Source organism: Hypanus sabinus, chromosome 8 (genome assembly GCF_030144855.1).
Source record: "Hypanus sabinus isolate sHypSab1 chromosome 8, sHypSab1.hap1, whole genome shotgun sequence".
In the NCBI taxonomy this organism is placed as follows: domain Eukaryota; kingdom Metazoa; phylum Chordata; class Chondrichthyes; order Myliobatiformes; family Dasyatidae; genus Hypanus; species Hypanus sabinus.
The window spans coordinates 15,925,490-15,951,758 of NC_082713.1; the positions used below are offsets into that span (position 1 = coordinate 15,925,490).

The window sequence follows — 26,269 nt, forward strand, 5'->3', positions numbered from 1 at the left end:
ATTCGAAAGTCCAGAAGCAGAGGGCACAGCCTCAGAGTAGAAAGGAGTCACTATAGAACAGAGATGAGGAGGAATTTCTTTAGCCAGAGGATGGTGATTCTGTGGAATTCATTGCAACAGATGGCTGCAGAGGCCAAGTCATAATCAATTCATAGTCTTTATCATATTCTTTGATAATAAATATACTTGAATCTGGGTCACTGGAGCTGCACCACTGTTTCACCCTGTGCCATTGTTCTGAAGGAATGTCTGTCTTGTGCAGCATTGCCTTCCTGGTGACCACTGTAATAACAAAGAAAGCACAGCAAACTTCCTTAGAAGTCTGTGAAGATTCGGCATGACGTCTAAGATCTTGATTTAAATTTTCTAGACGTGTGTTCGAGAGTATATTGACTGGCTGCAACACCAGTCGAAGGACCCGATTGAAACCTGATGGGCAATCAGAGGTCTAAGTTAAAGCCTGCAAGTCGATTGGTGGTCCAGAACGAAGCCTGAAGGGTCAATCAGAGAGTCAGGTCTTAGCCGAAGTTTGACTGGAAGTCCAGAACCCAATGCCAGGTCCCTGTCTACATATCTCTGTGAATCCAATGGGGGATGTCTGGGCTCAGTTTTTGCAAATCGATGAATCTGCTGGGGGAAGTCGGGGCTCAGTGTCTGCAAATCCACAAATCCACTGGAGACCTGACCCTAGAGGCAAAAAAAACAGCCTGCCTGGTGTTAGAGGACTGTGAACATTTTTGGGTAGGTGGGAAGGAGTGAAGAATGAGAGCTGTTGTTGCTCTGTTGCTTGGTATGCCCTGTTTTGCCATGTTCCATGTTCTGCAGAGCACTGTGGGCATGCCATGTTGGCACCAGAATGTGTGGCAACGCTTGCCAACTGCCCCCAGCACAGCCTTAGGTTTGTGTTGCTTGTTACCACAAACAGCACCTTCTACTGTATGTTTTAAAGTTCTTTGTGATAAATCAATCTGAATCTGAATTTTATGATAGAAACTGAACAAAGTTATCCAGCCTCCTCTTTTAGTGTCCATGTTTAAGCAACAGTGTACCTTTAAGAACCAAATGTATCACATTGTGGCGACCCACTTTCTACGCAGGCGAACCGGCTCACGAAATGGTGCGTGCATCTGCAGAGAGGCCAGCCCCAAAATAGCGCTGGGCCTTCTTCTTCACCAGCAAGGGGAGAAAGCCCACGCGTGGGAAGAGACTTTTGTAATACACCTCTGACATCATTGCCGCCCAGAGAGGGCGGGAACGGAACTGCGTAAAAGCCAGTGCCGCGAAGTTTGAATAAACTAGTCTCGAGTGCAACTTACAGACTGCGTGTCGTTACTTCTAGCTCTGTGTGTAGCACATCGCTACAACATTATGTGACGTCAATAGTTCACTGCTGTTCACTTCGAGGGTCAGTGTTTTTGTTGAGGGAGATCCTGCTACTTGTTGAAGAAGTAAGTGATGATACCTGTAGTAAGAAAAATGAAAACTACAGTCACACCACACGATCGATGATCTGTTTGCTAACTTTAACTATCCCTGTCATTCCAGTATACCATTCATTCATCTGTTATGTGCCATGTCGTATGACCTGGGCAATCATGGTCTATTTATGACCATGGTTGTTCTGGGCATATTTTTTGAAACAAGTGGCTTGCCTTTGCCTTCCTCTGGGCAGTGCCTTTACAAGACAGGTGACCCCCAGCAATTATCAAAACTCTTCAGAACTTGTCTGCCTGGTCTCAGGACTTGTGATATTCACCAGCTGCTCATACACCATCCACTACCTGCTCCCATGACTTCACATGACCCTGAATGGGTGGGCAGGTACTACACCTTAGCCTCGGCTAGTGGAGGGAAGGAACACCTTACACCTCCTTTCATAGAGGTGTATTTCCACCCCACCACACAACAGTACCATTAGTTAGCAGAAATTTGGTAATCTCAGATTTAATATAATTAATTGAGATAACATCATCTGTTTGTTGTTGAAGGACATATATACTCCTGTTGCAGAAAGAAACATTTTTATGTTTTTCTATAAAATAGCATGACATTGATTTTTTTAGATTATGAAACCGAGTTCAAAGCATCCCAAACAAAAGAAGTTTCCATTGGTCCTGCCAACTTCATTAAACATCCTGAAAACCCTTCTAAACCCCTTTAAACTCATGTTCACCATGGAATACAACTGAGTTTACACAAAGGGAAAGTATTATGACAGCTAGTTTATGTAACCACTTCTTATTCTCTAACGTTTAGAGCCCTGGTAATTACTGATGGAATAAAACTGAACTTTGAAAGTCTCTGAAAACTGAAAAAAAGCTATAGCATTTCCATGAAATTTTTCCTGCTCTTTAGCTGTCAGTTTTAAATCTCGTTTACAATTTCTGCAGGAATATTGTTAAAACAATCAATTTTTTAAAAAGTTCTTCAATTTTGTCAGCTCTGTTGTTTAGAATGATTTAATTTGATGCGTTTAAGAAGTTATGGCAATCTGGGTGCCATGGTAGTGTAACAGTCAGAACCACACTATTGCAGCTCAGGATGTTCCAAGCTTCAGAGTTCAATTTTAGCACCTTATTTAAGGACTTTGTACTTCTTTCCCAAGGATTGCTTGGTTTTGCTCCAGGAGCTCTGGTTTCCTCCTACTGTCCAAAGATGTACCAGTTGTTAGGTTAATTGGTCATTGTAAATGGTCCTGTGATTAGGGAAGGGTTAAATAGGTGGATGTTGGGCAGGAACTGCCTATTCTGCAGTGCATCTCTAAATAATTAACAAAAATCTCAGTAGATTCAAGGTTGTTTATTGCCATTCTTCAGTACATGAGTGTAAAGGAGAACAAAATGGTTGTTACACGGTATGAGTTATGTCCTGAATATAGGAATGGATCACGCCACGGAAACCGGTATAAGCACTGGCATGATGAGCCTATAAGGCTCGGGACAGACTTTAACTTATAGAAATGGATGTTCACTCGTCTCTCCGTGGCACTGAGGCTACGACTCTAATCCGACTGCTACATGCTTTGTGTCTGCGATCTTCGCATCGGCTTGCCCCGCTAATTGATGAACTTGAGACCAAGGCTTTGGGCCTTCTCTGGCTGCTCCAAGGATTCGTGTCTAAGGAGTCAATGAGGTTCAGACTGCTGTTGCTTGCTTCTAGAGTTTGCATGATTTGTGTGTGTGTTTGTTTTTTCACTTTCACTGTACATTGGCTGTTTTTTTTGGGAAGGGGGGGTGGTTTGCTTTCTGGCTGCCTGTAAGCAGACAACTCTCAAGTTTGTATAATTTATACATATTTTGATTCTTTGAATCTTTGATTCTGAATACAATATAGCTTTTACTTGAGCAATACGATCTGATTGTCTTAGGACCAAACAGGATCAATGAGATCAATGTAGTACGTTACTCATCTGTGAATGGTTAATTGGAAGCACTTAGGAATAATACCTTACTCACACTACATTTAAGAATGCACATTTTGACTCAAAGGAGACTTGGATCTTTTATAATGTAGCGATCACACCTTTTCTCAGATACGATCAGGGCAATCAATTACCTGTAACTTTCCTTTTGGAGTAGAGCTGTATGACGTTGCATTTTTGCAGTGTGAACAGAGGTCTCTAAAGTACAGGATGGTTGTGGCATGACGTGCACAGGACAATCGAGGTGCCTTACCCTGGGCATAAGAGCAGGCAACAAGGCAATGTTTGGGCCATTGCTGGAGTAGACTTGGAGGCAATTCAATGTGGCTGACCTGAGGCGAGACGAGGCGAGCAGAGATGATTCAGAGTTGAGGCAGCAGGGTCTGAGCCTGGACCCTGAAGCAAGGAAAGAGTCGAGGTTTGATTGATTTAAGTGCCAGGCCAGATTTGGAAATATTGTGTACGGGCTGAATCATGCTGGCAGGTCTCGGACCTGAGAGCAGATTGTAATGACTGATTGTGGGTCCAAAAGCAAGGGGAAACCCGTGTTTTGAATGATTTATGCGCTGAGCCAGATTGAAAATGTCAGGGTGTCGGGGCCAGAGGTGAGGGACAGGTAGTTTCAGCTCACTGCTCTGTGACATTTACTTGCCTCTGTGCTGAACTGAGGCTATGGTCTGCAACGAATGGGCTCCTGAATCGGCTGCAGTGATGACTGGATTCGTGACAGTGGAATCACTTCCACGAACTTCAGTTCTCAATGTTATTTGCTTATTTTTATACTTTGCACACTTATTTTTTTTTCCCAGCACAACGGGCATTTGACAGTCTTCGTTTTTTAATGGGTTCTACTGGGTGTCTTTGTTTTGTGGCTGCCTGTGAGGAGAGATTAATCCTAAGGTTGCATAGAGTATGCATACTTTGTTACTAAATGTATTTTGAATTTAATGGGACCTAGTTCACTGTTAACTCAAGTTAGATTATTGGGAAGAGGCCAAGATGATAAATATCTGTAAACACACTTGTGTATTTGCGTGATGTACTCCAGATATAATTTACATCAAAACCCCCATTTGGTTAGTTCCAGAAGATAATGGCTTAAGACCAAAATTGTGGTTATGAGATCATTATGTATTATGAGTTCTTTATTTTCAAACTCACTAGGTTTGTGGGGCTCTCCATTTTTGATACAAGGAACAAGCGATACTTCACTTTCTCTGTTGCAAGTAAGCATTAGGGACCATTAAGATAGACTAATTCCCATCTGACATTTAATGTTCAAAGTTCAATGTATTATCAAAATTCATATGTGCCACCATATATAACCCTGAGATTCATTTTCTTGTGGGCAAACCCAACAAATATAAGAAACACAATAGAATCAATGAAGAGCCCCACTCAACAGGGCAAACAAACAGTTCAGTGATGGAGCAATTGAAGTTGAATGCAGTTATCCCACTGGTTCAAAACAAAAGCCTGATGGTTGAGAGGTAATAACTGTTACTGAACCTGTGGTGTGGGTCCTGCGGCTCCTGTATCTTTTTCCTAATGGCAGCAGGGAGAAGAGAGCACAGGCTGAATGGTGCTCCTTGCTAATGGGTGCCATTTTCCAACAACAGCACTCCATGTAGATATGCTCGATGATGGGGAGGGCTGCACCCACGAAGGTCAGGGCCATTCCCACTCAAGGGCATTGCTCTTTCCATAGCAGGCTGTGATGCAACCAGTCAATATACTCCCCAACACACATCCATAAAGCTTGGTCAAAGTTTTAGATGACATGCTGAATCTCCGCAAACTTCTAAAGAAGTAGAGACATTGTTGCGCTTTCTTTGTAATGGCACCTACATGGTGGACCTAGAACAGATCCTTTGAACTAATAACACTGAAGACCCTCTCTACCTATGATCCTCCGATGAAAATTGGCTCATGGACCTCTGGTTTCCTCCTGCTCAATTCAATAATCAGCTTCCTGGCCTTGCTGACATTGAGTGAGAGGTTGTTGCTTTGGCACCATGTAGCCAGATTTTCAATTTCCCTCTATATGCTGATTTATTACCACTTCTGATTTGGCCAATGACAGTGATGTCATCAGCAAACTTAACTATGAAGGGTCTCGGCCCGAAACGTCATCAGTGCTTCTTCCTATAGATGCTGCCTGGCCTGCTGCATTCCACCAGCATTTTGTGTGTGAATGGCATTGGAGTTGTGTTTAGCCACATGGTCATATGTGTAAAGCGAGTAGAGCAGGGGACTAATCACACAACCTGTGCTGATGAAGATTGTGGAGGAGATGTCTTTCCGAAAAGACGGACGTCTGCAAGTCTAGAAGTCAAGGATTCAATTTCACAGGGTGGTATTAAGGCAAAGTCTTGAAGCTTATTAACTAGTTTTGAGATGATGATAGTATTGAATGCTGAGCTGTAGTCAGTAAAGAGCATTTTGATGTATGCATCTTTATTGTCCAGATGTTCCAGGGCTGAGTGAAGTGCCCCTGTTATGGACCTGTTCTGACGTGAAGCAAATTGGAGCAGATGTAAGATGCTTCTCAAGCAGGAGTTAATATGCTTCATCTTCAATCTCTCAAAGCACTTCATCACAGTAGATGAGAGTGCTACTGGCCAATAGTTGTTGAGGCAAGATACCACATTCTTCTTTGAAATCAGTATGATTGAAGCCTTCTTGAAGCAGATGGGTACCTCAGAGTGCCAATGTGAAAGGTTAAAGATATTGCTGGACACTCCAGCCAGTTGATCAGCACAGGTCTTTAATTCTTGGCCAGGTACCACGTCTGGGCCAGATGCATTCCGTGGGTTCACCTCCTGATGGATGCTCTTGCATCGGCCTCAGAGACTGTGGAAATTTATGAAGTTTCCTCCACGTTCTGATAGTCAAAGAGAGCATAGAAGACATTGAGCTCATCGGGGATGAAGTCTTGTTGGCGCCTATGTCATCAGATTTCATTTAGCAGTTTCAATATAAATTGATTAGTAAAGATGAGTATCACCACCACAGAATTACATTCTTTTTTCTTCAACCTTTTAAAGCACTGAGAAGTTCTCATTGTGCAGTTCTTGTTGTGCAGGAGAGTGTTCAGTAGAGACTCACCATGTTCAAAGTCAAAGACAAAGTAAATTTATTATCAAAGTATAGTTATGTTACCACAATCTACTTTGAGATTGGTTTTCTTGTGGACATTTACAGGATAACAGAGCAATAAAATGGAACTTATGAAAATCTATACATAAACAGAATGACAAAAAAAATCAATGTGAAAAAGAAGAAAAATTGTGCAAATAAGTAAGTAAATTCTGAGGATGAGTTGTAGATTCCTTCAAAGTGAGTCTATAGATGAGGAATCAGTTCAGAATTGAGGAGAGTGGCGTAATCCACACTGGTTCAGGAGCCTGATGGTTGAAGATAATAACTGCTTTTTGAAGCTGGTAGTGTAGGACCCAAGGCCTCTGTACCTTCTGCCAGAAGATAGAAGCAAGAAGAGGGCAGGGCTTAGATGATGTGAGACCTTGATGAATGATGTTACTTTCTTGTGGCAGTGGCAATGGTCCTTGTAAATGTACTCAGTGGTGGAGAAGGATTTGCCTGTGATGGACAGGGCTGTGTCCATCACTTTTTGTAGACTTTTCCAATCCTGGGCATTAGTGTTTATATACCAGGCCATAATGCAAAAAGTCAGGTTACTTTCCACTGTGCAACCAGTCAGGGCACTCCAGTCTGCACATGCTGCTTCTAATGAAAGACTTTTGCTATGGGGAGCAATTGGATAGGCCAGAGCAACACACAGAAAATGCTGGAGGAACTCAGCAGGTCAGGAAATTTCTCAGGAAATTAATAAACAGTCGAGGTTTTGGGATCAGAAGAAAGGTCTCAGACTGAAACATTGACTATTTATTCACTTCCATAGATGCTGCCTGACCTGCTGAGTTCCTCCAGCATTTTCTGTGTGTTGCTTTAGATGCCCAGCATCTGCAGAATCTCTTGTGTTTATGAATAGGCTGGACTTGTTTTCCCTAGAGTGAAGGGAGCTGCAGGGTTAAGAGACAGAGGTAGATAAAATTGCAGGATGTATAGATAGGATGAGATAGTCGGTCAGAATCTTTTCTCCCCATGGTAAGTGTGTCAAAAACTAAAGGGCATACTGCACATACACACAGATACAAGAGGTTCTGCAGATGCTTGAAATCTTGAGCAACACACATGCAATTCTGGATGAACTCAGCTGTTCAGGCAGCATCTATGGAGGGAATAAACTGTTGATATTTTGTGCCGAGACCATTCATCAGGACATAGGCGTAAGGTGGAAAGGAGTAGTTTTGAGGGGGAGGTTTCCCACATAGAGAGTGATTGATCTCTGAAACCTGGCAGAGATGGAATCCAACAGAATAATTATGTTTAAAGGGCATGCAACCATCAGGCTCCTGAAACAGAGTGGATAACTTCACCCATCCCAATACTGAACTGACCCTACAACCTATGGATTTGCTTCCAACTCATTTTTTCTGTATTATTTATTTATTTGTTTATTTACAAACCCCCATTTCCAGAAAAGTTGGGATGTTTTCCAAAATGCAATAAAAACAAAAATCTGTGATATGTTAATTCATGTGAACCTTTATTTAACTGACAAAAGTACAAAGAAAAGATTTTCAATAGTTTTACTGACCAACTTAATTGTATTTTGTAAATATACACAAATTTAGAATTTGATGGCTGCAACTCTATGCTGTAAAACTCCATGACTCTCTGACTCTGCAGTTCATTCCTCGAATCTTCACCTTTCGATTGCAAGGCATATTTTTCTTCAATCTGCACATTAAATACCTAATATATATACATTTTATTTATTTATTGAGATACATTATGGAATAAACCCTTCTGGTTCTTTAAGCCAAACCTCCCAGCAATCCCCTGACTTAATTCTAGCCTAATCATGATACAATTTACAATGACCAATTAACCTGCCAACTGGAACACCTTAGAACTGTGGGAAGAAACCAGAGCACTAAAGGGAAAACCACGCGGTCATGGGGAGAACGTGCAAACTCCTTACTGGCAGCAGCGGGTGAATAAAGTTGATCCTTGGGCTTTGAAAAAAAAATTATCACAGTAGTCCCGATGAAGGGTCTTGGCCTGAAACGTCGACTGTTAATTCCTTTCCACAGATGATGCCTGACCAACTGAGTTCCTCCAGCATTTTGTATGTGTTACTCTAGATTACAAATATCTGCAGATTATCTTGTGTTTAAATATTACAACATGTGTCAACGGTAATAAGTTCTGATTCTGGTGTTGTCCATCTCCCATCTTTCTACCTGCCCTTTCCAATAGGGCTAAAAAATGCTATATTTCTATCAAAAAGAACCAGATGAGATTTCTGCAAATCCAAGCAAATGTTACTTCTCAACTTCCAACAGATAATTTGCACATGGTTCTTCTGCCAACAGCAGAATCCTGTTGTTTACTAATGGTCTGTTGTTTAGCCTGCAGCAATTGGTTGTAAATGCTTTGGGATTTTCTGTGGGAAGACATGAAAGGTGACCTGTGAATTCAAGTTCGCTTCTTCTTTCCTTTATTGACAGGAATATTGATTTGGATGGGAGGATTTTAATGAAAGATTATTTCTTCCTGCCCTCTGCAAGGGTATTTCTAAATGTTCACTAAACCTCCTTTATCCGAGTATGATTCCCAGGAGAATTTGTCACATGCATGGCATACACTCAATTTTCACTTCATTAGGTGCCTCCTGTTGCTAATAAAATGGACAATGAGTGTATGTTTGTGCTTTTCTGCTGCTGTAGCCCATCCACTTCAATTTTCAAAGTGTTGTGCACACAGAAATGCTCTTGCGCACGCATCTGGTGTAACACGTGGTTACTCGAGTTATTGTCACCTTCCTGTTAGCTTGACCCAGTCTGGCCATTCTCCTCTGACCTCCTTCATTAACAAGGCATTTTCTCCCACAGAACTGCCACTCTCTTGTTTTTTTTGTTGTTTCTTGCACTGTTCTCTGTAAGCTCTAGAAATGGCCGTGCATGAAAATCCCAGGAGATCAGCGGTTTCTGAGATACTCAAACCATCCCGTCTGGCATCAACAATCATTCCACAGTCAAAGTCACTTAAGTCACATATCTTCCCCAATCTGGTGTTTTGTCTGATCAACCACTGAATCTCTCGATCACGTCTGCATGCTTTTATGAATTGAGTTGCTGTTACATGAGTGCTGAGTGGATATTTGCATTAAGGAGCAGATATACAGGTGTTTCTAATGAAGTGGCCACTGAGTGTAGAGTCAAACAGCACAGAAAAAGGCTCATTGGTTCAACTCATCCATGCTAGCTTGTCCTTTTTGCTTATACCTTCATACACCTCCCAATGTTTCTTATCCATGTTACTGTCCAAATGTTTTTCACGTCTGACTACATGAACACATAAGTGTAGGTACCAGGAATTAAGAGGTCCAACTGGAGGTTGACCTTAATGACAAAGGGCATAGAGAATAAGTATTGGGTGGTGGTTAGAATATCTAAGAAACTGCTGATCTCCTGGGATTTTCATGCACAACCATCTCTAGAGCTTACAGAGAATAGTGCAAGAAACAAAAATACCAAGAGAGTGGCAGTTCTGTGGGTGAAAACACCTTGTTAATGAGAGAGGTTACAGGAGAATGGCCAGACTGGGTCAAGCTGACAAGAAGGCGTCAGTTTCAAGTTGCTGGGTTTCAAGAACTCTGAGGACCTAATGTGGTTCCAGTATATCAATGCAGTTATAAAGAAGGCAAGACAGTGACTATACTTCATTCGGGGTTTGAAGAGTTTTGGTATGGCAACAAATACACCCAAAAGCTTCTATAGATGTACCGTAGAGAGCATTCTGGCAGATCTGGTATGGGGGAGGTTGTGCTATTTCACAGGACCAAAAGAAGCAGTAGAGGGTTGTAAATTTAGTTGGCTCCATCTTGGGCACTAGCCTACAAAGTACCCAGGACATCTTTAGGAAGCGGAGTCACAGAAAGGCAGTGTCCATTATTAAGGACCTCCGGCACCCAGGGCATGCCCTTTTCTCACTGTCACCATCAGGTAGGAGGTACAGAAGCCTGAAGGTGCACACTCAGTGATTCAGGAACAGCTTCTTCCCCTCTGCCATCTGATTCCTAAATGGTCAATGAACCTGTGAACCCTCACTTTTGTAACTTATGTTATCTCTGTTTTGCACGATTTTAATCTTTTCAATATATATATACTGTAATTGATTTTCTTATTATTATTACTACTACTATTATTTTTATATTTATTTCTTCTTCTAAATTATGTATTGCATTGAACTGCTGCTGCTAAGTTAACAAATTTCACGACTCATGCCAGTGATAATAAACCTGATTTTGAAGTTCCAGTAGAAATATACAGGATGGTGGTGAGACTGCACTTGGAATATTGCACACAGTTCTTTCGACAGTGTTTAAGAAAAGTTATACTTGTGTTCGAAACAGTGTCACTAGCATGCTTCTTGAGATCAATAGGTTAATGCACACTCAGTGGCCATTTTATTAGGTACACCTGAAGGCACACACTCAACAATTCAGGAGCAGCTTCTTCCCCTCTGCTGTCTGATTTCTAAATGGACATTAAACTCATGAACCTCACTACTTTTCATTTGTTTTTTTTCTCTAATTGTTAAATAGACATATATTTACTGTCATTCAGTTTGTTGCTCTATATTTATTTATCATGTCTTTCTGCCATAAAGGTACTGCTGCCATAAAGGTAACACATTTCATGACATATGACGGTGATATTAAACATGATTCTGATTCTGATCTCCTGGGATTTTCACACACAACTGTCTCTGGAGTTTATAGAGAACAGCACGAGAAACAAAAGCATTCCAGTGACAGTTCTGTGGGTGAAAACGCCTTGTTAATGAGAGAGGTCAGAGGAGAATGGCCAGCCTAATTCAAGCTGACAGGAAGGGGGTAGTTATTCAAATAACCACCTGTTATAACAGCAGCGTGCAGAAGACCATCTCTGAACACACAACACCTTGAACCCTGGAGTAGATGGGCTACAGCAGCAGGAGACCATGAAAGTACACTCAGTGGCCACTTTATTAGGTACAGAGGATACCTAATAAAATTTCCATCGGGTGCATAAAGAAATACTGAGCAGTTCAGGCCTATATCCATTAGAGGTCAGAAATATTAGAGGTGTTATTGAAATGGTTAATATTCCATGTGGATTGACAGGGAAGCTTCCCTGAGAGATGTTTCAGTGTAATGTTTCACTTATATTCAATGGAAGTTAGAGGAATTTATTGTGATTATGCATTCCTTTACAGTACAGAGGTGCAGAAATGAATATGTTGAATATATTCAAGTCAGTAGTGAACAGATATTTGAACACCAAGAGAATCATAAAGTTATACAGCTCACTGGCAGCTCGCTCCACGTACTGACCTCAGTCTGGGTGAAAAAGTTGCCCAGCATCATCCTCTGTCCTCTTTACATCTTAATGGCATCTTTCCTAGAGCAGGGTAACCAGCACTGTGCACAATATTCCAAGGCTCTGGGGTAAGAGTGAGCAAAGAGTGTTGAGTCCAGCACGGGAGCAATCGTGATTTTATTTAATGGTGAAGTAGGCTGAAGAAACTGATTGATCCTGCTCTTAGAGTCATAGGGTCATCAAATGCCACAGCACAGAAACAGGCCCTTCAGCCCATCAAGTCTGTGCCAAACTCTTCATCAACTTAGTCCCATCGACCTGCACCTGGACCATAGCCCTCCATACCCCTCCTTCTCAATTTCTCTTAAATGTTGAAATCCACTTCTGCTGGCAGCTTGTTCCACATACTCAGCACCGTCTGAATGAAGTAAATCCCCTCAAGTTCCCCTTAAACGTTTCACTTTTCATCATTAACCTATGACTTCTAGTTCTAGGCCCATCCAATCCCAAAAGCCTGTTTGTATTTATCTCATCTATACACCAAATAAAGTTGTATACATTTTGTATTTTTTTATTCTTTTGTGTTATTACTTGGACTCATTCTAAGCAACACATGCAAAATGCTGGAGGAAATCAACAGGTCAGGCAGCAGCTATGGAAATGAATAAGCAGTCACTGTTTCAGGCCGAGACCGTTCCTCAGGACTGAAAAGGAAGGGGGAAGATGACAGAACAGGGAGAGGAAAGAGGATAGTTAGAAGGTGATAGGTGAAGCCAAGTGAGTAAGAAAGATAAATGGTTGGAGAGGAAGGAATCTGACAGGAGAGGAGACTGGACCATATGAGAAAGGGAAGGAGGAGAGGACCCCGGGGAAGTGTTAATAGGTGGGAAGGGGTAAACAGCCAGAGTGGGGAATAGAAGAAAAGGGGAGAGGGAGGGATTTTTTTTTATCAGAAGGAGAAATTGATATTCATGCCATCAGATTGGAGATTAAACAAATGTGTTGCTTCTCCACCCTGAGGGTGGTTTCATCTTGGCACAAGAGGAGGCCATGGACCAGGAACAGGAATGGGAATCAGAATTAAAATGATTGACCACCGGCAGTGAGTTCCACCATTGGCAGGTGGATGGCCACCAGGAGGTTCGGCTTTTGCTTACTGAAACGTCCCACAATTTACGACGCTTCTCACCAATGTAGGGAAGGCCGCATTGGGAGAACAGGATACAACAGACAACCCTAGCAGGTTCGCAGGTGAATTCTGTTATCCAACATGGAACATTAACATACATTCCCCTGTCTGTGACGCATTCTGTAATCCTGCCATTCAGTATTCATTATTATAATTATGGGGGGGGTGGGGGGCGGCACAGTAGCATAGTATTAGTGAATCACTTTACAGCTCCAACAGTCGATGATTGGGGTTCAATTCCCACAGCTGCCCTACAAGGAGTTTGGACATTCTCCCCACGAACATCTGGTTTCCTCTGGGCCCTTTCCAAAGACAGACAGGTTAGAGTTAGCAAGTTGTGAGCATGCTAGTCAGGTGCTAGAAGCTTGGTGACACTGCAGGCTGCCCCCAAGCACATCGCAAACGATGACACAAACAGCACATTTCACTGTCCGTTTTGATGTTCATGTGACAAATAATGAAGCTGAACTAATCTAAGATTATCTCCGCTATGTGGTAAACATTCCAATCCCCATGACTTAAACGTGTGTCGGGCCAAGCATGTGATGAGGTATCTCCAGCTCGTGGAGTGTGACATGCATGACCAGGTCACCCTTCACCCTTCAGCTGCCTATGAGTGTCAATTGCTTGTTATTGTTTTCACCAGACGTAACAGATGGTCTGGGTTCTCAGACACAATCACAATGAGTCAGAGCCAAACAGTCTCACTTAACACTGAAACTCCATTGTTGTACATCCGAGAAGGAAAGCAGGCAAACTACTCTCCACTCTTTGCCATTTGCAGATAACATCACAGCTGCTTTTTAGTAGTCTGCTGGTTTTTCACCAAAGATTTCTTTTTCCTGAAAACACTGCCATATTATACTCACGCTTCCTACAAACTAAGTGCAAGGTCATGTAAGGAGATCCATCCCACAGCAAGTCCATTAACGCAATCCTCTTAAAAGCACTCCCAAGGCACAAGTGAAAAGGGAAGAGAAACCACACGCTCCCTCCTGATCAAAGCTAACGTGGCATCATAAGCACGAGAGGTTCTACAGATGCTGAAAACCCAGAGTAACTCACACAGAATGCTGGAGGAACTCAGCAGCTCAGGCAGCATCTGTGTAGAGGAATAAACAGTTGATGTTTCTGGCTGAGACCCTTCATCAGGAATGGAAAGGAAGGGGGAAGAAGCCAGAATAAGAAGGGGAGAGGGAAATTAGTGCAAGCTAGCAGGTGATAGGTGAAACCAGGTGAGGGAGACGGTGGGTGGGTGGGAGAGAAGAGTGATGTGATTGGTGAAGCTGCAAGGTGATTGGTTGAAGAGCAAAAGAGTTGATGAACAAGGAATCTGATTCGAGAGGAAAGTGGACCATGGGAGAAAGGGAAAGAGAAGGATGAGCAGAGGAATGTGATAGGCAGGTGAGGAGAACGGAAGGGGAAAGAGGGGAGCCAAAATGGGGGAATAGAAAAAGAGAGAAGGGGGAGAAATTACTGGAAATCGGAGAAATCAATGTTCATGTCATCAGGTTGGAGACTACCCAGGCTGAATATGAGGTGTTACTCCACCAGCCCAAGAGTAGCTTCAACATGGCCGTAGAGGAGATCCTGGAATGACATGTCAGGATGGGAATGAGAAGTAGAATTCAAAATGGGTTGCCAGTGGAAAATCCTGCCTGATGTGGCATCAGCTCCCTCTGCAGAAAGCTAAAATAAAGTAAGTGGAACTCCTGCTTCTGCCAAATTTATTTCTGCATTATAACCATGAAAGTTACAACAGATTTCAAGGGTGTATATCCTTGAGGGACTGTAAAGAAAACATGTGTAAGGTTTGTAAGGTATAAAACTTCATTTGAAGTTATCAAATGTTAATCAATCTTGAGATGCTCTACAGTGTTGCTATCAAAGAGCAAACTGTTGCTATTAATGTTCTTGAAAAAGAAATAAAGGAAATAGTGAAAGAAACTTAGGAAAGATTTTGCATTTACTTCTCGTTTTAAGGAATGTAGTATATTTGAACATAGAAAAGTATGGAAGAGAGAAAGAGGAAGGAATGGAAAGGAAAGACAAAGAGAAGGAGAGTGGTGGGGAAGAGAAAGGAGGAAGAGAGAAGGGGTTAAGAGAGAGGGAGAGTGTAGGAAAGAGAAAGATGAGGGTAAGAGGGAGAAAGAAAAAGGGGGAAGTGTGGGGGAGAGAGAGGAAGAAGAAAGAGAGGGGAGGGAGAGGGAGGAAGAGAGAAAAGTGGGGAGAGAGAGGAGGTAAGAGGGGAGAAAGAGGAGGAAAGAGGGGAGAAAGAGAGGAGGAAAGTGTGAAAGAGAGAGAAACGGGAGAGAGGGACAAAGAGAGAGGCAAAGAGACAGAGAAGGGGAGAGGGTGAGAAAGAAAGTGGGAGAATGGGGGAGAAAGAGAGGTTGGAGGGATAGGAAGAAAGAGAGAGAGAGGGCAAATGAGAAAGAGTAGATGAAGTGTCTAGAATTCAGTAATCTACAGTGGGTAGAATATCTAATGCAAATTATTTCTATATTTAATTATTTTTACTTTTGGCATATCCTGACCAAATGTTCAGTTGAAACTGAGAACATGAACGGTTTAGAATGTGCCACTGCTGCACTTGAAACTGTTTGCTGATCAGAGTAATGTACTGGAATCAAGGGTGAAGGAGAGAAATGGAATTATTCCCAACTGAAAAGTTTAGATCAAAGAGAAAGCTGGTGACATGTGGAAATAAAGTTATAAAGTACTCAAATGTAAAAAGGTAACAGGTGGTTACCTCTCGGAAACGTCACTGGTGGTCCTCCAAAGGCAAACTCTGTGTACTACATCTTACAGTCATACGGACCGAATACCGAATCAGCATTCAAAAACACCATTGAAGTGTGTCAGTGTGGTTTTACACCCATTTAACCAATAGGATATTGAAACCCAGTCACTCTCAGAAGTCATAGGCTTACGAAGTGTAAGAATTTCACTGAGTGGTCATGCAATTTTAAAAAGCTTGAGAACTCTAATCAAAATATATGATGTAGAAGAATTCTGTGCACACTGTTTAAAATTTAACCATGTTGATTAACTCCGGGGTTTTGGTCAGCATCCCTGTACACAACAGCTCTTCAAGAGTTTGTCGAGATACCTTTTAAATGCTGTAAAGTTTTCTACCTCCATCACTTTCTCAGGAAGTGATTTCCAGATCCCAGTATTTGTTGAGTGGGAAAATATTTTCTTCAATTTCTCTCTAATCGTTGTGCCAATTCACTTCAACTTACATTACCTAGTTGTTTCTGAGAAGGCAAAAATGATCTTTTTGATTACCCTATCCATGTCTCTCAGAATTCTACACAGTTCAATAAAATCTCTTTAGCTATAATGGAAACAGACAATGAAGTCTCCCCTCATTGTCGATAATTTTTCAATTCTGGCAATATCTTCTTAAATTGCCTTAGTGACATATACAGCCTTCCAGCTTTGTTTGAACTGTTGGGAAGGAGGATTTGATTTGAGGTGACATAACAAGCTCTTCCTGGATTTGGCCTAGGTGACCATTCACAGATCTAAATCCATCCACCCATACTGAGTCCAGATGAAGGGTCTTGACTGTTGACTGTCCATTTCTCCACAATGATGCTGTCTGACCTGCTGAAATCTTCCAACATTTTGTGTGTGTTGCCCCAGTTCCCAGTGTCTACATGTTCCTGTGCCTGCCCTTTAGAAAATTAGGTTTTTGCTGTGTATCCCTGGAGTGGGAGCATAGATGTTTACAATGCACCTGAAACTTCTGTAAACCAGGGAGTGCATCTTGGATAAAGGGCATTAAATTAATTCATAGAATTACAGAGGACAGAAACAGGCCCCTTGAATCATCTCATCCATGCCAACCAAAATGTCCCATCTAAGTTAGTTCCATTGGACAGTGTTCAGCCCATAACCTTCTAAACCTTTTAAATGTTGTAATTGGGTGGTGTTGTGGAGATGGGTCTCTACCAGAGGAGGTGTGAGGCGCTCCTTCCCTCCACTAGTTTGCAGGTCACCTTTGGGCAAAGTGTCACACCTGCTTAGCCCCCCCCTCCGCCCCTCCCAATCAGGATCACGTGAAGCCATGGGAGGAGGTGGTGGATGGTCGTATGAGCAGCTGGTGCATATCAGAATTCCTGGTTATGCATCTACTGATCCCAGGCATGATACGGCTGGGGTCACCCACCTTGTAAAGACGCTGCCCTGAAGAAGGCAATGGCAAACCACTTCTGCAGAAAACTTTGCCAAGAACAATCAGGGGCATGGAAGGAGCATGATTGTCTTTGTCACGTGACATGGCACATAATGAACAAATAAGCTGTATCGACCTCATCCACTTTCTCTCGACTCTCATTCGAGATGTATATAATCTTTTGTGTGAAATAAAATTTTTCCTAAACATCTTATTAAATCTTTTCCCACCACCATAAACCTGTGCCTCTAGTTCCAGATTCCCTTTACAAAATTAGGTTTTTGCTGAGTCACCCCAGAGAAAAGGAGAATAGGAGAAAAGACAGAGTCCCTTCTTGTCATTTTATACAACTCTGTAACACAATTTATTCATGTTTTTGTTTTGTTGTGCAATAAAGTAAATTTGTAAATAAAGTATGTACATTATAAACACAAGAGATTCTGCAGATGCTGGATGGAAATCCAGAGTAACACTGACAAAATGCTGGAGGAGCTCAGCAGGTCAGGCAGCATCTATAGAGAGGAATAAACAGTCAACACTTTAGGCCAAGACCCCCATTTTAATGAAAGCTAACTGTTTAACTAGAAGTTGAAGCATCTGTTTGAAAGGGTGGAATGACAAGGATATGAGGAGCACCTTATGGCTCTGGGCCTGTACTCGCTGGAGTTTAGAAGAATGAGGGGAGGGGGAGGGATGTCATTGAAGCCTATCGAATATTGAAAGGCCTAGATAGAGTGGATGTGGTGAGTATGTTTCCAGTAATGGGAGAGTCTAGCAGCAGAGGGCACAGACTTAGAATACAAGCTAGCTTAAACCATAAAACCATAAGGCATAGGAGCAGAATTTGGCTATTCATCCCACTGAGCCTGCTCCACAATTTCATCATGGCCGATTATTATCGCTCTCAACTTCATTCTGCTGCATTTTTCCCAAGATCTTTGTCGCCCTTACTAACAGGAACATACCAGTCTCCACTTTAAACATACTCAAAGATCTCCACAGTCATTTGTGGCAATGAATTCCACAGATTCTACACCCTCTAGCTAAAGGAATTCCTCCTCATCTGTTTCGAAAGCAACACGCTCCCATTCTAAGTCATGTTCCCTCTGGTGCTAGACTCTCCCTTTATTGGAAACATCCTCACCACATCCTCCTTATCTAGGCCTTGCAACATTCAAGGAGATCTCTCCCCCTCATTCTTCTAAACTCCAGCAAGTACGGGCCCAGTGCCATCAAATACTCCTCATAACCTTTTCATTCTACCCTTTCAAACAGTTGTGTCAGCTTCTATTTAAGGTAACAGGTAGCAGCTGAAAGAGGTGAGAAATTTTTGAAGTCTCAGCCCATTAATGGGAATTGATCATACATTTCTGTAACAGGATATGCATTTAGAGTGCTGAGGGTGTGGTAGCAACACCCAAAGACTTGACCGTAATCTGATAAAGTCTTTGAGTGATGTGGTGAAGACATGTCACACATTTTCATCTCTATCATTGCTATTTTGATATATTGATTTCTTTTTTTATATATATCAAGCTCTTTCACAGGTTGTGTGTACCATAGGCAAGGCTTCTTACATTTGACATAACAGCAATTTGCTGTTCTTTTTTAGAGGGCATTTAAAAAGTTAGCCACATGCCATTTAAAGGTCAGATTGGGTTAGAAAAGTTGGTTTCTTTCCCTGAAAGGTTTTAGAGAACTAGTTAGGTTTTCGCAATAATGGTCACTATTACTGGTATTAAGCATGTAAATTCCATCCTGCATTTCATTACATCATTAATTTGCTTGTCTCAAATAGCCACAGTTTTACCATACCCTTATTCCACATTGTTTTGCACACCAGCTATCCTTTGGATAGATGCTACAGCACCAGCGATCATGAGCAGGATTAAGCTCCTGCCGCTATCTGTGAAAAGTTTGTACGTTCTCCCCGGGGTTCCCTCTGGGTGTCATTGACGGCACAGAGTTAACGAACACAATGCCGAGCTAAACAGAAGCTTGGGTTTCTTCCCGCATTCCGAAGACCTACTTTGGCAAGCTGCGTTGGCACTGGAAGCATGGCAACACTTGCAGGCTGCCACCCGCACATCCTCAGACTGGGTGACACATTTCACTGTATATTTCAATGTACATGTGACAAATGAAGCCAATCTTACTTTATAAATGTTTTAACAATAAATAGCTATTGTTGCACAATGGACTGATGTTTTTTAGCACTCGGCTTAACTTTGAGGGTAAGGTTGATGGTTGCTAATCAGTGATTTGTATCAGAAAGAGATCGAGATTGTGTTTCTTTCCTGTCTTCCGTGAAGTTAGATTTTTTTGTGTCTTTATTCAACGATCTACAAACTGCATGCTGTTCCCAGCATTCCTGCATGAGGTTCTCAACTCACTGAGCCAGGGAAAGTTCCACAGGAGACTGCCACAAATCCATCAGAGCAGTTCCAGGTCACTGCTCACAGCTGATTCCACTCCACAGGACAGTCACATTCGGGGAACGACAACCACACTATTGCTCATTGAGATCCCACCACAAGATGCTGGTGGAGTCCAGAGCCTCCTGCTGTAGCAGCCCATCCACTTCAAGTTTCAATGTTTTGTGTGTTTGTAAATGCTCATCTGTACACCAGTACTGCTATGAGTGATTTTCCGAGTTACTGTTGCCTTCAAATTAGCCTGGCTATTCTGCTCTGACCGTTCTCATTTACAAGGCGTTTTCATCTACAGAACTGCTGCTCACTGGATAGTTTTTTCGTTTGCTTTTTTTTGGAAAAAATTATCTGTAAACTCTGGAGTGTGAAAATTGCGGGAGATCAGCATTTTCTGAGATACTCAAAACACCCTGTCTGGCACCAGCAATCATTCCATGCACTCATTTTCTCTCCATTCCGATGTTTGGTCTGAACATCAACTGAACCTCTTGACCGTGTCTGCATGCTTTCATGCATTGAGTGGCTGCCACAGGATTGGCTGATTAGATATTTGCATTAACGAGCAGATGTATAGGTGTACCTAATAATGTGGCCACTGAGTGTATAAACTGAAAATTCTGGGAACACTCAGGAGGCCAGATGGCATCCATGGAGAGAGAAATATTTCGTGTTACTGGTTGAAAGGTCGTTGGTGTGAATGATCCTACCTGTTCTGTTGAGTATATTCATCCGTTTTTGTTTTCAATTCAGACTTCCAGCATTTACAGTTTTTCTTTATTTTCACATTTCTGAATCTTTTTCCCTTTCATTATTTCTGCAATTACAACCAGAATAAACGGATTTTGTTTAGTGTTCCAAAGCTGACTGGAAAAGAGCCATCCATCCTAGAGCCAAATCCGAGTAACCTTGTGGGTTACAGCACATCAAGTGCTTATCGAATTGAAAATTTTGGGCTAATTTTCTACTTAAAAATCATCATACCCGTTATTGTGAAGGACATTTGACAGAGTACATGAGAGAGAGCAATGCATCACTTGTTCCAAGGGTGCATCTAATCCTTGGAAATGTATTAAGGATTGTAAAGCCATCAAACTGTAGTGAATTCATGCAGTCACTGTTAGTACATTATGCGGGAGAAAATGTGCAGTCGCAAGAGCCTTTTGATGGTCTGCCGATGCCTCAAAACACATTATAGCTGATGAATTACCCTTGCTGGATTAGAGTGTATTTTTGAGCATTTTCCTTGTAGTTTAACTCTCCTATACTTATATGTTTTATATAATTGCCTACAGTATATACATTTAACTGTTCAGTAACTTTTATAGTAACTGTAGTATAGCTACAATTATAGTATAAGGCAGCACAGTAGTGTAGCGGCTATACAGCGCTAGAGGTCAGGTTCAAGGCTTCAGGACCTGTCGCTGTCTGAAAAAGAGTTTGTACTTTCTCCCCATCAAAATGTGGGTTTCTTCTGGGTCAGGGGTTCTTAAGCTTTTTTTATGCCATGGGCCAATGCCATTAAGCAAGGGGTCCATAGGCCCCAGGTTGAGAACCCCTGCTCTGGGTGACCTGCTTTCATCACGCATTCCAAAGATGTACAGGTTAGGATTAGTGAGACGTGGGCAAGATATCTTGTTGCCAGAAGTATAACGACATTTATGAGCTGCCACCGGCACAATCTTTGCTAAGTTGATGCATTTCACTGTAGGATTCGATGTTTCAATGTACATGTGACAAATAAAGCTAATCTTTATCTTTAGCTGATCGGTATTTTCCAGCAGCTTCTCAGATTTTTTTCCTCTCTGCAGCAGATGTTACTCTGCTTGAATCTGGCTATTTAGTAGTTCATTGTTATCACTGGAACGTGCTTTTATCTTTAGTCTGAGAATGAGATGGTCACGATTTCTTTTTCTTCATTCCTTTTTTCATTCTTTTGTTCTTTTAACTTCATAAAACCACCATAACCACCAAGTTCTAACCTTCATTCTTGATTTCCAAAAAAACTTCTGGATCAGTATCACCAGATCCGACAACAGCTTCTCTTATGTAGCCTGGCAGAGACAATCTCTGATAGTTCCATATTATCTACCCTACTGAGTTGCAAGTGCTATCAACTGAGTCAATGGGATGACTTTCTTTGAGATACCGACACACTCATTACAAACTCAGCCAGTTTTACTCTGCTGAAGTTCTGTATGTGATACTCTTTCAGCTCTGATTAAAATTCAAAATTCAAAGTAATTTTATTACCAAAGAACATATATGTCACCGTATACAGCCCTGAAATTTGTTTTCTTGAGGGGCATTTGCAGTAAATACAAAGAAACACAATAAAATTAATGGAAGACCATACACAACAAAAGACAAATAAATTGTGCAAATACAAAATAAAAAAATAAACAAATAAATAAGCACTAAGTATTGAGAGCATGAGAGGAAGAGTCCTTGAAAGTGAGTCCATAGGTTGTGGGAACAGTCTTGTGATGGAGTGAGTGAAGTTATCACCCCTGATTCAAGTGTCTGATGGTTGAGGGGTAATAACTGTTCCTGAAACTGGTGGTATGGGTCCTGGGGCTCAAGTACCTCTCTCCTGATGGCAGCAGCTAAAAGAGAGAATGGCCTGGATGCCAGGGGAGGGGAGGGGCATCCATGATGATAGTCACCATGGAACAGGCCCCTCGGGCCCACGACATACAGAACGTCAAACACGTACCGATCCTATATTGTAATCCCAATAAAAATCAGAATTTAAAAAAAAACTCATTGATGCAGGAAATCTGAAAATGCTGGAATTCCTCAGCAGATCTGGCAGTGCCTGTAGAAAGAGAAGTCGTCAACTATCTGGTGAAATGTACCCAGACTTGAAATATTATCTGCATTCTGTCAATTCTTTGAAGAAATATCCAGCAAGATAGACAAAGGAAAGGCAGTGGATGTTGTTTACATGTATTTGGATTTTTAGAAGACCTTTGACAAGGTGCCACACATGAGGCTGCTAAACAAGATAACAGACCATGGTATTACAGGAAAGATACTAGCATGGATAAAGGATTGGCTGACTGGCAGGAGGCAAAAAGTGGGAATAAAAGAGTACTTTTCTGGTGGCTCCTGGTGACTAGTGGTGTTTCACAAGGGTTGGTGTTGGAGCCACTTCTTTTTATGTCAATGATTTGGATGACAGAATTAATAATTTTGTGTTTGCAGACAATACTAAGATAGTTGGAGGGGCGGGTAGTGTTGGGGAAGCAGTGAATCTGCAGAAGGACTTATACAGGGAAAGGGGCTTGTAAGTCCACATGCAGGATTCCCAAAAGGTTAACTTGCAGGTTGAGTCGGTGGTACTTGGTTAGGATTAATTTCAACAGGAGCAGAATGTAAAAGCTAGGATGTAATGTTGAGCTTTTGTAAGCCATTAGTCAAACCACACTGGGAATATTGAGAACAGTGTTAGGTCCCTTATCCAAGAAAGGATGTGCTGGCATCAGAGAAGGTCCAGAGGAGGTTGACAAGAATGATCCCGGAAATGAACCAGTTTATAATGTATGAGAAGCATTTGATGTCTCCGGGCCGGTACTGTGAACCCAAGTTGTCAACTTGTGACCTTGAAAGTAAAACTCTGAAATGCTGAAACACGAAAATAAAATTAGCAAATGCAAGAAACACCCAAAAGGTTCCACAGTCTCTGCATAGTTTGCTTTTCACATCAAGAACCTTTTTGGAGATTTGAGAGCCATAAATTAGCTCTTATATTTGTCAGAGATACAACCGAGTAATGCTTAGCATCAATAATATTTCCCTTTCCCTCCCGGCTTTCCTTTTTCTTCAGGAGGATAAACTAAAACTCCTTCAGTGAATGAATTATTAGTGCTTAGGTGACTTTGCAAAATTCAAAAGCTCTCACTCGATTAAAAATTTAAAATTATTAATCTTGCTCCCTTTGACTTTTCAAGTTGCTGCTTCTATTTTGTTAGCATACTTTGTGCCAGGAAACAAAGTTAATATCCTAAAATTCCTACAAAGTCCATGGAATGGAGGAAATTATTATTTTCACTCACTATGTAAAGTGACTGCAGTTAGATGTATTTTGCCAGGCTCAGTTCAATTTTTCCAATCTTGTACTCAACCTTATTTCTTATTATTTATTATTTATTATATTTCTTTTTTTAACTTATAGCAATCTGTTTGTATGTATTGCACTGCAAAACAACACATTTCATGGCATAGGTCAGTGATAATAAACCTGATTCTGATCCTGAACCTTCGCCCAACATGATTAAAACAGATCCTTTTCTGGACTCATTCCCTGTCCTACAATAATGACCACACTCAACACATTGACCCTTCATTTGAGTTATGCCCTCTTCTCACTGCTACTGCTACAGAAGCCTGAAGCCCCACAGCACCAGGCTCAGGAAGAGCTACTTTCCTACAACCATTGGATTCTTGAATCAATCTGGACAACCCTAAGCTGGACCTCAGCAATGGAACACTGTGGACCAAATTTTACACTACCATGGATTCACCTCCATTGTGTTTTGCTTTGCACTGGTGTCTTGTTTTACTCAGACTATTTTTCTCTAAACTGTCTTATATAATTAATATTCTGTGTGCTGGCTGAACTTACACTCAATGGGCATTTTAATAGTACAGGAGAGGAACTCAGCATGGTCTTCTGCTGCTATGTGTTGGACATTGAGATGCTCTACTGCACATCACTGTTCTAATGCATGGCTATTTGAGTTACTGCCATCTTCCTGTCAGCTTGAACGAGTCTCTGATTAACAAGGCATTTTTGCTTTCAGAACTGCCACTCACTGGATTTTATTTTGCCTTTCACACCATTCTCTGTAAACTCTAGAGACTGTTGTACATGAAAATCTCAGGAGATCAGCAGTTTCTGAGATACTCAAATCAACCCATCCGGCATGAAGAATGATTCCATGGTCAAAGTCTGAGGTATACAAAATTATGAGGGGTATAGAGGGTAAATGTAAACAGGCTTTTTCCACTGAGGTTGGGCGGGACTACAACCAGAGGTCATGGGTTAAGGGTGAAAGGTAAGAAGGTTAAAGGGAAGATGAGGGGAAACTTCTTCACTCAGAGGCTCGTGAGAGTGTGGAATGAGCTACCAGTACAGCTGGTACATGCGAGCTCAAATTCAATGCTTAAGAGAAGTTTGGATAGGTACATGGATAGTAGGGGTATGGAGGGCTATGTTCCCAGTGCAGGTTGATGGGAGTAGGCAGTTTAATTGATTTCAGCATGGACTAGATGGGCCAAAGGGCCTGCTTCTGTGCTGTATTTCTTTATGACTTGTTGGGTCATATTTCTTCACCATTCTGATATTTGGCCTGAGTAATAACTGAACTTCTTGACCATGTCTTCATGCTTTTATGATACATGATTGGCTGATTAGATAGTTGTATTAATATACAGGTGTGCAGGTGTACCTAATAAAGTGGGCACTGAGGTTATGCTTAGGATGGTGGTGAATATTGGCTACCCCTAATTGAATTCAAAGGTCAACTGAAGAGGTACCCAATCAGGACTGAGGCAAACGAATATAAACATGCGCACTGCCAAAGATAAACTCCAACAACTCCGCACTGAGGATGTCACCTCAGCTAGTGATGAAACATCTGCAAACTAATTGCCAAGCTCAGCAAACACTGCAACATCAAACTGACTGTATGTGCCTGTGATGCTGCTGTAAGCAAGGTTTTCATTTTACCTGTACCTCACCATAAACTTGTCTTGAAATCCTTCAATGGGTGTAACGTGCTTTGAAATGGTTGAACATCTCTTAGTGTTCATAACCTTCAGCTGAGTCGGTAAATGGCAAAAGGAGAAGTTATAGCAAGAGCTGAGCTGCTCTATACAAGGAATCAGGTTAATGAACACTGATTCACTTCTTACAGGATGAAGAAATGGAAATTAAGCTGGAGATTAATATGCTGAAGAAGTATTCACATCACAGGAACATTGCAACATATTATGGGGCTTTCATCAGAACAAATCCTTCCAGTCATGAAGATCAGCTCTGGGTAAGTGCTTACCTGAGTTTAACCGTGTGTAACAACAGTAAGTCTTCTGTACTGTAAGCTGCAGAAACACAAATGGAGTAAACCAAACAACTATACAAATTTATGTCTTTATGACTATGTCGGCTTGTATGTCCACAGAGTACATTTTAATCTGTTAATGTTATTGTGCTAATATTGTCTTATGAGCCGTATATGATTGAAGTACGGTGTTTTGTACTTTGGGCTCTGAAGAACATTGTTTTGTTTAGTTCTGTGCATGTGTACGGTTGAATGACAATGAACTGAAACATGTATTTGATCAGCGAATCAAGCACATGTAGTCCTCTGGGCCAGAATTTGCAAAAGTGAAAGGCATTAAAGCTGTCATTGTTAATGGTTATTGATGCTATTGGGGTGACACAGTGAAGTAGTGGTTAGCGCAGTGGCTTTACAGCACCAGTGACCATCAATCGGGGTCAATCTGCTATTAAGCATCCTACTGATTTTAGAAAGGTGCTTGACAACATCCCTCATGAGAGGCTCATCCAGGAGATTTAAATACATGGAA

At 41.6% G+C, this 26,269-nt stretch overlaps 1 protein-coding gene across 6 annotated transcripts in view; it reads left to right on the plus strand.

Moving 5' to 3' along the window:
- Positions 1-26,269, plus strand: part of si:zfos-2326c3.2 (mitogen-activated protein kinase kinase kinase kinase 4) — a 322,043-nt gene that overhangs the window by 81,062 nt on the left and 214,712 nt on the right. For all 6 annotated transcript variants that reach the window (XM_059976720.1, XM_059976715.1, XM_059976716.1 and 3 more), the window contains exon 4: positions 25,597-25,722. In XM_059976720.1, the coding sequence (XP_059832703.1) occupies positions 25,597-25,722 (126 nt within the window). The remainder of the gene's footprint in view (positions 1-25,596; positions 25,723-26,269) is intronic.